The 12,838-nt window shown below is 46.1% G+C and overlaps 2 protein-coding genes and 1 long non-coding RNA gene across 3 annotated transcripts; 1 reads left to right on the top strand and 2 right to left on the bottom strand.

The window, feature by feature from the left end:
- The first annotated feature begins 3,440 nt into the window (after window positions 1–3,440).
- On the top strand, window positions 3,441–5,018 carry LOC112271423. Its single transcript, XR_002964352.1, has 2 exons — window positions 3,441–3,552; window positions 4,615–5,018. It is a non-coding gene; the product is annotated as an uncharacterized LOC112271423 (long non-coding RNA).
- A 1,784-nt stretch (window positions 5,019–6,802) lies between these two features.
- On the bottom strand, window positions 6,803–9,033 carry LOC100824102 (60S ribosomal protein L15-2). The gene is made up of 4 exons (XM_003573799.4): window positions 8,884–9,033; window positions 8,633–8,799; window positions 7,399–7,596; window positions 6,803–7,306 (listed from the first exon to the last, which is right to left on the bottom strand). Exons 1-4 carry the CDS (start codon window positions 8,885–8,887, stop codon window positions 7,061–7,063), a joined length of 615 nt encoding a protein of 204 aa, XP_003573847.1. The 5' UTR covers window positions 8,888–9,033; the 3' UTR covers window positions 6,803–7,060.
- Window positions 9,034–9,575: 542 nt separating this feature from the next.
- LOC100823792 (WAT1-related protein At4g08290) lies at window positions 9,576–12,511 on the bottom strand. The gene is made up of 6 exons (XM_014900261.2): window positions 12,059–12,511; window positions 11,193–11,255; window positions 10,979–11,095; window positions 10,446–10,851; window positions 10,122–10,273; window positions 9,576–10,007 (listed from the first exon to the last, which is right to left on the bottom strand). The coding sequence occupies exons 1-6, from the start codon at window positions 12,247–12,249 to the stop codon at window positions 9,836–9,838; spliced, it is 1,101 nt and encodes a 366-aa protein (XP_014755747.1). The 5' UTR covers window positions 12,250–12,511; the 3' UTR covers window positions 9,576–9,835.
- Between the last annotated feature and the right edge of the window lie 327 nt (window positions 12,512–12,838).

Genomic DNA, 12,838 nt, shown 5'->3' with positions numbered 1-12,838 from the left:
TACATAGTGTTCCTTACATAAATATGCTTGCAAAAAGGAAGTAACAAAATATTTCTAACAGCAGTGCCACTAACTTGACAACTATTATTAACTGACTGCACAATTGGGGTGAGCATCACCAGCTGATACTCATGTGTGGATTTCCTTATAAACCAAAAAGCAAAAACAACTTCCTTTTTCCTACCAAACCAGCCCCAGCCTTCACTTCTTCTTCTTCTTGGTTGTGTCCACATTTGCAACCTTGGGGTTACTTTTCTTCTTTGGCACCTCAGAGGAGGTGTCCACATCTGCAACTAAACCAAACCTCTCAGACAGGTTTTTGGCCACTTTTTTAGGAACTTTAGGTGGCTTGGCAGCACATGCCAGACAATTCTTGTCAATGCATTCAGATGCAAAAAACCTGGCATTCTCTTGCGCACCCTTTCACTTCTTCTCACATTTGTAACCACAATAGGGGATTTCTTAGCTCTTTTGATCCAAGAGCAGAAGTGGTAACATTAGGCTTGGGTGTAGACAGGATCTGCTTGAGAGCCTGTGGGGTGGAAAAGCCTTGGCTACATTCACTAGCTCTAGCAGCTAACTTGCAAAAAGGCACCTCAGCATCAGGACACTTATCAGGCTGTGAGAAGGTTCTGGTCTGAATCTTCCCTTGGAGAAATGCCTGCCATATGTTAGATAAAAGGATTCTCCTCGCGCAATCAAAGCTGTCAGGTGAGATCAGCTTAGCTGTGAAATAATCCACCCAATGAGCAGGGATAGTGACTAATGCCAGTTCAGGTGAGGAATCTCTGAAGAATTTATTCCATAACATGGTACCTTCATTAGTGACCTCAAGCTTCTCATAATGTGGCATAGTGAGATGAGGCCCATTCAATGCAGGGAAGTCATCAAGGGAATGAATAACTTCAGGAATGTTGACCCTTCCAAAAATCAAATCCTGGTTCTGAATAACAGGTTCAGGCTGGTGGATCAGTGGCATTTGCTCACCATTCACAAATCCTTCAGAACTAATTGCAGGAGCATTGCTACTCAGCGTGAGAGTGATAGCACTATCATCATCTAACTCCTCAATATCAGCCATCATCTGCTCCATGTCCATAATAGGATTAACATTAGCCAATCCCCATATTCACCTGCATCAAATCTGGAAAGGGGACATTGTTTCCATTTCCTTCATTCTAGACCTGATTAGCAGGCCAGGCAAGCCAATCAGCTTGAAATGGAGGAGGCTGTTGTGGCCAATCCATCTGAAAGGCAACCAAGGGGAGTTGGTGTGGAGATGCACGTCAGGTGGTGGCAAGTCCTCATCAGGGGGCTGACCACCAAGCATGCTCTGGTTCAGGATATAAACCGGAACCGACCATGATTCAGCATGAATATCATCACCATTAGACACAACAATGCTATGTGGAATGTGGCCAAGTTCAGTAACTCCAACTTTGATAACCACTCTCGCAGTATTGCTAACAACTCTGTCCCAGTGAATTAAAGTGCCCCACTTTGCAATAGCATTAGAAATGTGCTTTGAGTCCCACAAATCAGGTGGAAATGAGAGCAACATCAGCCAGACCTCTTGATTATAGGTGAAAGCTCTCCAGTTAACACCTTTGTTATGTTCACATAATGAAAACTGAGTACCATTATGCACATGTGGACTATTGCGTACAAGCCAATCCCGGTCACTAACAGACATGAGGCGGGCATAAGCATGGCCTAATGGGCAGAGATGGATAGCATCGGTCTGAATCCAAAGGTGACCCTCAATCAGCTCAGTGATAGTGCCTCAAGTGAAGTCGAAGGGCGCCTCGTGGTCCGGCGGCGGGTTCATGGTGACGATGGCCAGGTCATCGTTGGCCGCTGTGATGGGGCCGGTGACATGGTATCGGCATTGTTGAGGTTGACCAGGCACCTCCACAATGTCGAAAAGCCCAGGTTGGAAGGGCATCGGGTCCACCGGAAAGTTGCCCTGGCAGGGGCAGCTACGGCGACAGTGGTCGGCGGTGAAGGTGGCGACTGGGGTTTTGCTGATGGGACAGCAGGGGAAGGCAAAGGGGCGGAAATAGCAATAGAATACTCGGTGAAAGAATTAAAAACCCGGATAGGTGGAGTTTCCTTCTGCGCATCCTTATTGACCGTGGATCTGAACCATGTGTCAAGCGATCCCGGAGGCCAAGCTGAAACCGGAATCTCCTTGAATTTCGGCCGAAAAATAAAGCCCGAATTTCCCTCCTCATTTGCCGAATCCCCCGATTCCATCTCATAAATGCGCTTCCGACAGAAGCGGAAAATATGGCCCAACCGAAGGCAATATCTGCAACAGACAGCATGGCGGCAACAGGAAAAGTGATGACCCGGGCGAAGGCAACTAGAGCAATTGGGCCTAGGCCCATCAGCTTGGTTTGGGGTAGGATCACCAGCCTCTTCAAGATCATTAGGGGGGCTTGAATGCACAGTAAATGGCCTACCGGGCTGACCGTTGCCAGGTTCGAAAACCGTCTTCCCTCTCTCCAGCGCCGGCAGAAATTGCAGCCGCTAGAAAACTGATTGAACACTCATCAAGATGTTCTCTTCTTCATTAGCTTTTTTCTCCTTCATCCTCAGATGTTCAGCCTTGGAAAGAAGAATATCTTCCGCAGATTAACCACACTCTACCAACTCCATCTCCACTTCAGAATCCCAAGAGGAAATGGAAGATGGTGATGACGGATCAACAATTCGCTCAAAAACAGGCTTGCGACTAATTGGAACAACATTTGCCCCAGAAAGAGGTGGAACTAATCTCCCCTGAACACTAGTCACTGCTTGAGCAAAAGATTTACTCTTGGGTGATTTCCAAGAGATCGATTCCTCTTGAATCCAGTTCTCATATTCCTTTGAAAAGTTCGGACCACCAAAACCCTAGAGATGGAAATAGACCACAAAGCTAGGGCAAGTGTAGAAGATCAAATGAGCAATATGGAATCCCACAGACTTGAAAGAGACAGAGAAACGAAAGGTGCGGTCTCGAAGGTGCAGAACACGAAATTCAGATGCCAGACCCCAAAGGCAAGCATGAAGCAATTGACTCACCGTGGTTTCCTCCAGACGAAAACGGCAGCAGCCGAATGATGCAAGCATAAAGAAGTCGGGCCTGGAGGACGCAGGGACAGTAATGGGAGACCGCCATCTCCTCCATAGCTCCAATCGGAACTTTTCGCGCGGGCGCTTGTCCACGCCAGTGAGATGTGGCAGGTGTCCCGACAGGGCTTGTGGCACCAGAGGTGGCACCACCGCCATCTCCTTGCCCGAAGAGGACCTCGTGAATGGGAACAGCGGCGTTCTTTCCATGGCAGAGAGGTCCAGAGAAGCTGCCATGGTGCGTGGGGCCCGGCCAAGGCCCGAGGGCAGTTAGGCCGCCATGGCGCCATAGCCCGGGGGCACCCTTTGCCTGGTGAGCTCTGCAGAAAGGCCAGTTTTCAAACTACCGTATACATTTGTTCTTCTCCATTTTGTGTCTTGTTGATTTGTGGAACACGGAACACAAGTGAAGGAAGGGGACCTAGAGGAACTACGGTGAGATAACGGTTCTTTCTTCGGTTGAATGGCTAATGTTTGGTTTCTAGCTTCCATTTAGGTTAGTTCTTGCTTGGTTTCTTGGTTCGTGCTCGTGTGTAACTGAAATGGAGTTTGAACTGCTATTTGGTTTTGGAGAAGTATGGTTCCTTTTGCTTGTGGTTCAAATTGGGCAAATATACATTCAAGAAAAGACAAACAAATTATGGGTGACTTGTACAGTCGGTTGGTCAACATCAATACTATTTTCCAAAATAATGTTTGTAAGTAGTTGTCCTTGTGGATGATCATGCAATTTAAAAGATAATTAAGTAACTGAGGCGTACATGTGTACTCCATTAATTTATTATGGCAAGCTGAAGTAATGAGTCTGAAGCTGTGTTGTTAGAAAAACCGTGGAGGAAAAGGATTTCATATGTTCATCACATTGTATTGACATGGTGAAAAAGAAAGATGCTGCTGAAGCAAAAATAGGGGAAAGTTTCATTTCTGAAACCTGTTCTTTCCATTATCCAAAAAACAATATCGTGAAAACAAATCGGAGGGTCATATGTTAGGATCAGCAAATGGAGACTAATTGCAACATCAGCAAATGTAATAGATTAATTTGCTCATCAGCATTTCATCACTGTCCTGTCATAGATTTAGTCAATTAGTGTTTTCGCAGGGGAGGCTAAGAAGATGCAGAATTATTTGTGCATTCTAATTTCCATCTGTGTTTTTCATTTGAGATTTCTAATGTTTTCCAATTTAGAATGGATAATAACTAGAAAAGACGCCAAAAACTCTAGTACCAAACAGGCCTTATGGGTGGCAAAGGTGGGTAAATAATCTGAAGTTGGCAAAAAAAAACAATCAAAAATACTTCCGGACCTACTTTGAGAATTGTAGTACCAAAAGGAAATTATTTGCTTGCTTTTTGTTTTGAGAAATACCCCTTTGGTTAGTTTTTTTTTTTTTGCTTTTTGGAAGCAAAAGCAGAAAAACACTCTAGCTTTTTTTGCTTTTTGGAAGCAGAAGCAGAAAGACCGCTCATAATGATTTTTTTTCTTTTTATGGCAGGGTGGGCAAGAAAAGGATTTGACTCTTGAAGATATCAGCGTTCTTCCTTGGGAGGCTTAATGAAAAGTTAGGCAAATGCAGACAGTCTAATAGAAAGAAATCGGGTGGGAGCTAAATATCCGAGCCCCAAATCAAGTCGTTACGGTTCAGATTCAGGACCTCCGAGCCAAATCCGGGGTTTCTCTAAGCTATACAGCAACATTTGGGGTGCTCGAAATGGAATCCAGGCCAAATCGGGGCTAATTCTGGTTTTGTACGGGCACATTAAAATACATGTGAGAGCTTCTTTACGCCTTGGCCAGGTAGGTACAAGGTCTAGGTAGATGTTTAAGCTTTGCTTTGTCCCTTCGTAACCATTACCTCTCTTCATAAATAGAAATCTCTTCTTTTATCCTTTTCTTTTAGGGTTGCCTCCACACCATCTCTCTGGAATCTAACCTTCACAACATACTCTATAAAATGGTTTTTCTCCTAATCGTTTGCAATCATGCATCGAAACCCGCGGAAATTGCAGAAACCATCCATCATTGGAAGGGTTGTTGCGCAAAACACCTATTATTCGTCTTTTTTGCACAAAACACCTACTACTTGTCTAATCCGTTGCACATAAGTCATAACCCCAATTTCAACGCGTTAATGACGTTTCTGACCGGTGGGGCCCACCTGTCAGTGCCAACATGGCAGTTTGGGCTTGCCAGTGTGGATCGGGTGATGCCGATGGCCTTGCCCCGCCCGCCCGCGTGCCCGCCACACTTTGAAGCCGTCGTCATCATGGCCCTCGGGTCCAGCCGTCGTTCCGGCCCAAACGTTGCCGTCGCCTCTGCACGCACCTGCCGCCGCCGTCGTCGCCTTCGCACGCGCGAGCCGCCATCGACGCTCTGACCCGCGTGGCCCGCCGCCGCGGGATCTGCCCCGTGTGAGCCGCCATCGACGCTCTGACCCGCGTGGCCCGCCGCCGCGGGATCTGCCCCGTGTGAGCCGCCGTCGACGCTCTGGGCACGGCGATCGGCATCGAGCTGCTCCATGCATGCAAGCCCAAGCTGCCATGTTGGCATTGACGGGTGGGTCCCACCGGTCAAAACCATCGTTAACGTGCTGAAACTTGAGTTAGGACTTATGTGAAACGGATTAGATGAATAGTAGGTGTTTTAAGAAAAAAACGAATAGTAGGTGTTTTAACAACAATGGCTGCTGTGGGGTCCCCCATGAGCCAGGAACATATAAGCGGGGGAATGAAGCGAGCGAGGATCAGGCTCTGGAGCACTCGAGCAACCCCATAGCTCGCACTTCCTTTGTACTTTCCAACATCAAGAACACACACGTAGCAACACTTATGGTATTACGCAAGGCCGTTGAGAGCTCTAGTAGTGATTAACCGCGTTGTATAAATCCCTGGTATCAACGTTCATCCGTTGACAAAAAGACTTAGGGCATATCCACGCGAGTGCTGCCACTTGTTCATTTCTCTCTTTTTCGACCTAAAGTCGGAGTGCTCGGATCAGCCTTCTGCCTACCCTGAGGAGTTTCACTCCCTCTTCGCATCCGCCTCCCTCGCTGACCGTCTCCTTGCCAACAACTTCTTTGACCGTAGTCAGGGCACTCGATCGACCTCTGCAACACGCTCCGCGACAGCCTCGGTCGGTGACCCACCTGGCTAGTCCAAGGTGGTCGCTGGCGTCACATTGCCGGTAGTCTGGACGGCACGGTGCGCGCTAGGAGTGCATCCATGTCATGCCGGTGCGCCGTCTGTTTTTTTTTTTTTTTTTGAGGGACCGGTGGCCCGTCTGGTTCTTAATTTCTTATTGCGAGGCGGCAACATAGGGCGCTCCACACAGGGACAGGCTCGCTGGCTGCATCACCTGCAGGCTGCAGCATAGGCTTCCCTCCAGAAAAAACATCCTGCTGTATGGGCCCACCAGCGTGGGCAGAAAAGAGTAATGGGAGAAAAGTGGGTCGGAACAAAAATATAGAAGTCTGCCGACGAGTGTGTCTTCAGCGTTCACACGGAGGGGCGCCGCATGGTCAACAAGGCGTGCTTGCCCAGGGTCCACGGAAGAGAAATGGTGCAGCAAACGGAAACATGGATGATGACGTGGAATAAAAAAATTAAGCATATTTCACCTTCAAATTTGAGGCAATTTTGCAAAACGAAATTGTTAATTTACAAAATCAACACACGGTACACATCTTCAATTGAATGCAAACTGCAAGTGGATTTCAAAAAACAACACTGGAGTACAGTTTTGGACAAATGGTGAGACTTATAGATTAAGATATACGGCACTAAGGCACAAAGCATTTCATTACTAAACTTTTGATGTCTCATGACACAGACAAATTTTAGAAGTTCACGGCATTGTTCAAGATGATGCGGAGGCAAAAAATTGACAGCACAAACGAGAGTCTGGAGAAGGATTCCACATTGAAAACAATCCACAGCATTAGCTTAACGGTAGCGGCGGAGGGAAACGGTTTGGTTGCGCTTCCAGGTGGCTCTCCGTGAGGGCCTGTTCTTGTGGTGCCTTTGACCCTTGCCACGCAAGCCACGGTACTTCTTGCCCGCAGAGGTGAGTCCACGGAGCTCACGGTGCTTGTGCACGGGATTGCAGAGCCAGTTGATCCTTGGATCGTTGCGGACAGCATTGTGGGCGACATCCACAAGGATCACCTCAAAGTATTTGTAGGTTGAGTCCTGTTTTAAGTGACAAACATTACCTTAGTGGCTCATTAAATAATAAGAGATTATAATATAGCATTTTTACAGATGTCAGTTTAATCATGTACCTCATTCACCCAGTAGGAGTTGAGCACCCTAAGACCCCCCAACCTGCGCCCAGCTCTTTCCTCAGCAACGGACCTCTTGTTCCTCTGGAACTTGAGCTGGGTGATACCCTGGTGCTTGGGCTTGCCATAGACAATACCCTTGGGCACTGGTCTCTTCCTGCCACCACGCCTGACACGGATACGGTAAACCACATAACCCTGGAAGACAAACAGAAATAAAAGGATTCATCAGATAGTCTCAAGCAATTGGCCTCAAGTTTGAAGCAAGAGCCAAAAACATGCATAAAAGAGAAAAAGAAAAGGTGTGCAGGATAATCAGCTAAATGCAAAAACAGCACCAAGAATACAATAGAATACATTTGGTTACAGCCAGGCAACCGTCTATTGGTAAGAACTAAGCCACCAACCCTACGCAACTGATACTAGCTTACTGGCTTAATGGTAAAAATAAAATAAACATGTTAACTGTAATGAACAAAAACTAACAGCCAATACAAAGAGGAAAGGATCCAAAATACTTATTTAACTGAAGCCAGTTGCTTTTTTCCCTTTAACTGAAACATTAGATCAAAATATTTCTGTAGCTATTGCACAAAGCTCCCACAGAAATGTCAAGAAGATACATTGTTTAAAATAAATGGATTTAAGTATCCTGCTTTTTCTTAATTCAACTGTGCTGCTGCAAGCTTTAACAAATGACAAATATATCAAGTAATACGACAGGAGCCAAAAATCATAAGCTAATTAAGATTGAACTTCAAACCGACAGAGTTATCACTACCCGACAGAAAATTATCAGGATGGCACAACACTAAATGTAAGTCTGTAATGGTATCATGCTTAAATGAATTAGCAGACAGAACAAAATAAGCAACACATCCTCACATAAAAAATCCCATCATCTGGATTCATTCTAAAGATAAACAAACCCAGAGAAACATTATTGCTTCGTATCCTGCTTCATGCAAACAGCAAAGTCCCCATCCAAATTAATCTCCATTTCTTTTAAACATAAGGCGTCAAAGTAACGAAACAAACTAGGAAACGACGGCAAACCACTGCGTAATATACAATGATAAATGACAAACAAGTCCCTTCAACAACAGATCACTAATAAGAGATTCACAAAAGTTCTGTCCGGAATATATAACACAGATACATGTGTTCAATCTTTGGCAGCACAACATACAGATGCATGCGGAAAGTGTGCGAGGAGATCCGGAAGAATAGTTACCTGCTTGGCCTTGAAGCCGAGGCGGCGCGCCCTGTCGGGGCGGGTGGGCCTGGTGATGCGGACGATCGCCGGCTGCTGCCTGTACTCCCAGCACCGCACGCGCTGCACGAACCTCATCACGTCGGACTGCTTCCTCCTCCATAGCTCCGAGACGAACTTGTACGCCCCTGCCACAAATCCATCGAGACCAGCGCGTGAGAATCGCTACGAAAACGTAGAAATTAGAGAATCGAGAGTCGGGCGGCGCTCACCCATGGCTGCGTTCGATCGTGCGGCGGCCGGGAGGAAGCGGGACTGTTTTTGTTAGAGGGGGTGGTTTAGGGTTTGTGCCCACCCGGAGAGAGGGGTTTGTAGCGACGACCGACGAGGAGATGGGCGCACGGTGGACGTTAGATGGGCTAGGACGGTAGAATGGGTTTCCAGAAGAACGATGAAGTTGGGCCTCCACGTACGTGCGAATGGGCCATTTTGTAGCGGAGTAGCTTGCATACCCTGTGGGAGATTGGATCCCATATCCGTAGAGTTTTTCTCTAGGCAAAGCCCATTAAATACTTGCTGACAATAAAAATAAAAATAAACTAAATTTATGAACATACTTCCAAGCCAGGCCAGAGCCTCTGGATCCAAGCCGACCTCTGCGTAGTCGCGGCCCTTGTATTTCTACCGGTACTGGCTGCCTTGGTTCTGAGGTAGCCCAAGCCCAAGAGTGATAGCCCATCGTCAAGCCCACCCATACATACAGTAGAAGGGGTAGTTGATATGTTTTTGCTCATCTAGTAGATTCTAAATGCTCCATCCATTTCACAATATAGGCATATATCTTTTGTTGACTTTCGAACTTTTGGAAAGTTTGATCAATCTTATCTTTAGAAAGTTTGAAAACCATACACCTTGCATTGCACTTTGGAACGGTATATGTAGCAAGTTTTTCTGGCAAGGTCAGTTGGCACATGTGAAACAAAAACATATTGATTTATTTTACCGCCCCGCGGATATATATATTGTAGAACGAGTGACAGCCTAAAGCTACATCTTGCGCAGCAATGACACGAGAGCTCATAGCTAGCAAAACATGGAAGGAGCCCGGCACACGCATGCATGCATATATCCAAGGAACACAAGAGTAAAAATATCCGGCAAACTGATTTGCCAACAATTAAGCTAGCAGATTTCCTTGATGCATGCATGCAGCTTGGGTGACTGTCAAATCTGTTCCAGGTTGCTTGCTTTCGTAATGTTTGTTGCAGTGAACGGAAGCTCAAAAACTTTGTGCTTGTCAAAACTGTCCTCTCGCACAACCTGAACCACATGGTCGTTGCTCTTGCCCCATATGAGAGCATAGAGGCCAATGACAATAATTATTGCACCAATCAGCCTGCATATATGTGGAAACAAATTAATTAATTAATATGAGCCATTAATTTGCTAGATAACTGAAGTCTGATGGTGTCTTTTTTTCTTTCCAGTAAACATGCACGTGCATATGTACCTTCCCAAGGTGATCACCTCAGAAAGGATGAAAGAGCCTAGCACAGTGACTATGATCATGCAGAGAGGGCTGAAAGCGGTGACGAACACTGGCCCTCTCTCCTGGATCACTATCCCTTGCACATAGTAAGCAACCCCGGAACACATTATGCCCTGCAATCAATCAAGCAAGAAAGTTATTCGTAGGAACTTGTTTGCCTTCCTGTATGAAATCTTAAATTTAGCTTTGTTTGTTTACATTATAATGAAAGGGCGGGTCCAAAAACTAAAGTAAGTTTGGTATCAACTTACAGAGTAGACTTCTGCGCCAAAAAAAAAACCTTACAGAGTAGACTGCCGTGAAGAGCCTCATGTCGAAGCCGATAGCCCAAGCCTTGATGTCACGCTCCATCACCAGCGCCAGCGCCCCGCTCTGCGCGACGCCCATGGCGCATATCAGCGTGGTCAGCGAGAGCTCCGACGGGTAGCTCCTCAACGTGTAGGACTGAAGTATGAAGAAGAGGGACCAGCAGAAGCAGCTGAACAGGATCATGAAGATGCCCATGAGCATGCGGCCGCTGCTGTGGCTGGTGCCGTCAGCCACGGCGCTGTGGCTGCTGCCGTGCCTGCTCCACGGGAAGTTGACGACTGGGCCACTGAAGAGGATCATGACCGCCGCTCCCGCCACCGTGATCATCGTGCCGGCGATCTTCGCCTGGCTCCGCCGCTCGTTGATGCTTATCCTCTCCATCCTAGAGATTTTTTATACCAGGGATTTCTTACACGTAATCTCTTTAAGGAGGCAATCATATCATTTAAATAGATTGAGTGCTTCGTCATTTAAGGTTTATTTCAGAGTTAGTGGGAAGCTGAATTCACCTCAGTAGAATGGCATTCACAAATGTTACTGCGGGCAATACGTTGGTGAGCGCTGAGGAGAAGGTAGCCGACGTGTTCTTGGCTCCCATGTAGAAGAAGTTCTGGTCAAGAACAGGCCTGGATAATTGGAGAAGATAAATTAACCGTGAGAATGGATTAACCAAAGGAAAACCATGAAGAAAGAAAAATGTATTGGTGTGGGATATATAGTTACTCAAGTAGTCCCAGAGCGAGGATCTTGTAGAAGAGGGAGAGGGTCATTTTCGGCCTTGTTTTCCTGCCATATATGACAAAACAGGAGCAGATTTTCTGTTAAGATACTGCTTCCCTTTGCTTGATTTATCAAAGAAAAGAAAAGTTGACAATGATCGATACGGAAAAGGGGAAGTGCAGTGCTAGTGTTGTTTTAGCTGCGTGTCTGAATGGTCGGTAGTGCTACTAACTGATAGAACGAAAAATTAATATTGATGACCTCCGCCGGTACCGATCAATAAAAGTTTTCATTGCTTGCATTTTATTTAACCAATCTCACTCACAGAGTACTTAACTTTTGTGTTGTCGGTCAGTATGAACCGAAAGGTAATGCATGAAAGGTTTGAATAAGTTGTTACTACCCATTTCAAGTATTTCAAGGCCCCACTCAATTGCACTAGTCAACACCATTTATGTGATGAATTAAAAAAGAACTTATGAGAACCTATGCTAATTAAGATCGACATAAAAAGCCTTTGAGAAGGAGACAAGATAATGTAGTTGCATGACCTGTTAGGAAACTTAGTTATTGTTGTTTCCGGTGAAACCAAGCACTAATCCTAAACCTAGAACTATGTCCACCCACCTGTGGACAGACTATTAATTTGGCTAAACAATCAACTGATTCCCCCATTTGGTAAACACAACTTGGATTACAAATTTAGAACCAATTAAATCAAAGAACTTCCAAAAACTACAATAACTCGTTAGCTAAGTAACCAATTAAAGTTGACTTAACCATATATAGTTAAGCACCAGAAACATACGCCTACATGCTATCCGCATGAAGCTAGCTAGGCACAAGGACGGCATGAGTAATTAACAAACCTCTCGAACCAGAGCGCGAAGGGCGCCATGATAACGGCGGCGACGGCATTCCGGTAGACGACGAGGACGTAATGGCTCATGCCCTGGCGCAGCGACGCGACGGAGATGAGGAACATGCCGGCGAAGCCGAACTGGAGGAACACCATGGCCATGTAAGGCATCAGCTTCCTCCATCTCCCGGCGAGTTCCATGTGAGCTAGAGCCTCTTGAGCTAGATCGAGCTTCGATCCCAGCTAACTGCCTAGCTTGACTGTCTAGCTATATGTGTATCGCTAGCTAAGCTTCACACCGCTGGCCTGGTACGCCTCCCTGCTAGCTGCTTGGTGATGAGTTGTCATGGCGCACACGCACCCTTATATACACACTCAACCGGGCCGGCCAACCTGCACTGCTGGGTTGCCCAATACGCTACTGTACTAGTCTGCTAGCTTCACCCAGCGTTTGTGTCAATATTGGCAATGATCAGTTCCATCTTTCCAGACATTGTTATCTCGATCACAGTCGAGCAGCTGACACTAGTGCTACAGAAAGGGCTCAAAGCTACTAATATAGATTGCGAACGGTTTCAGCTGGTAGCCATTTACTTTATGACACATTAATTAATTTCAAACGGCTGAAAATGCGAAGCCGTATGTTTGCAAACAGTCGTGTAATTCAAGTCGTTTGCTTTGATGCTTTACTTAAGGTAATGCAAATTAATGGCTGTGTTTTACCATTTGCATCTAATTGCTGAAGGTTCATTTATACATAACCGTTCATTTATACGTCTGTCAGTGAGGG

This window comes from Brachypodium distachyon, chromosome 3 (assembly GCF_000005505.3).
Source record: "Brachypodium distachyon strain Bd21 chromosome 3, Brachypodium_distachyon_v3.0, whole genome shotgun sequence".
Taxonomy (NCBI): Eukaryota; Viridiplantae; Streptophyta; class Magnoliopsida; order Poales; family Poaceae; genus Brachypodium; species Brachypodium distachyon.
This window is presented reverse-complemented; position numbering and strand designations above follow the sequence as displayed.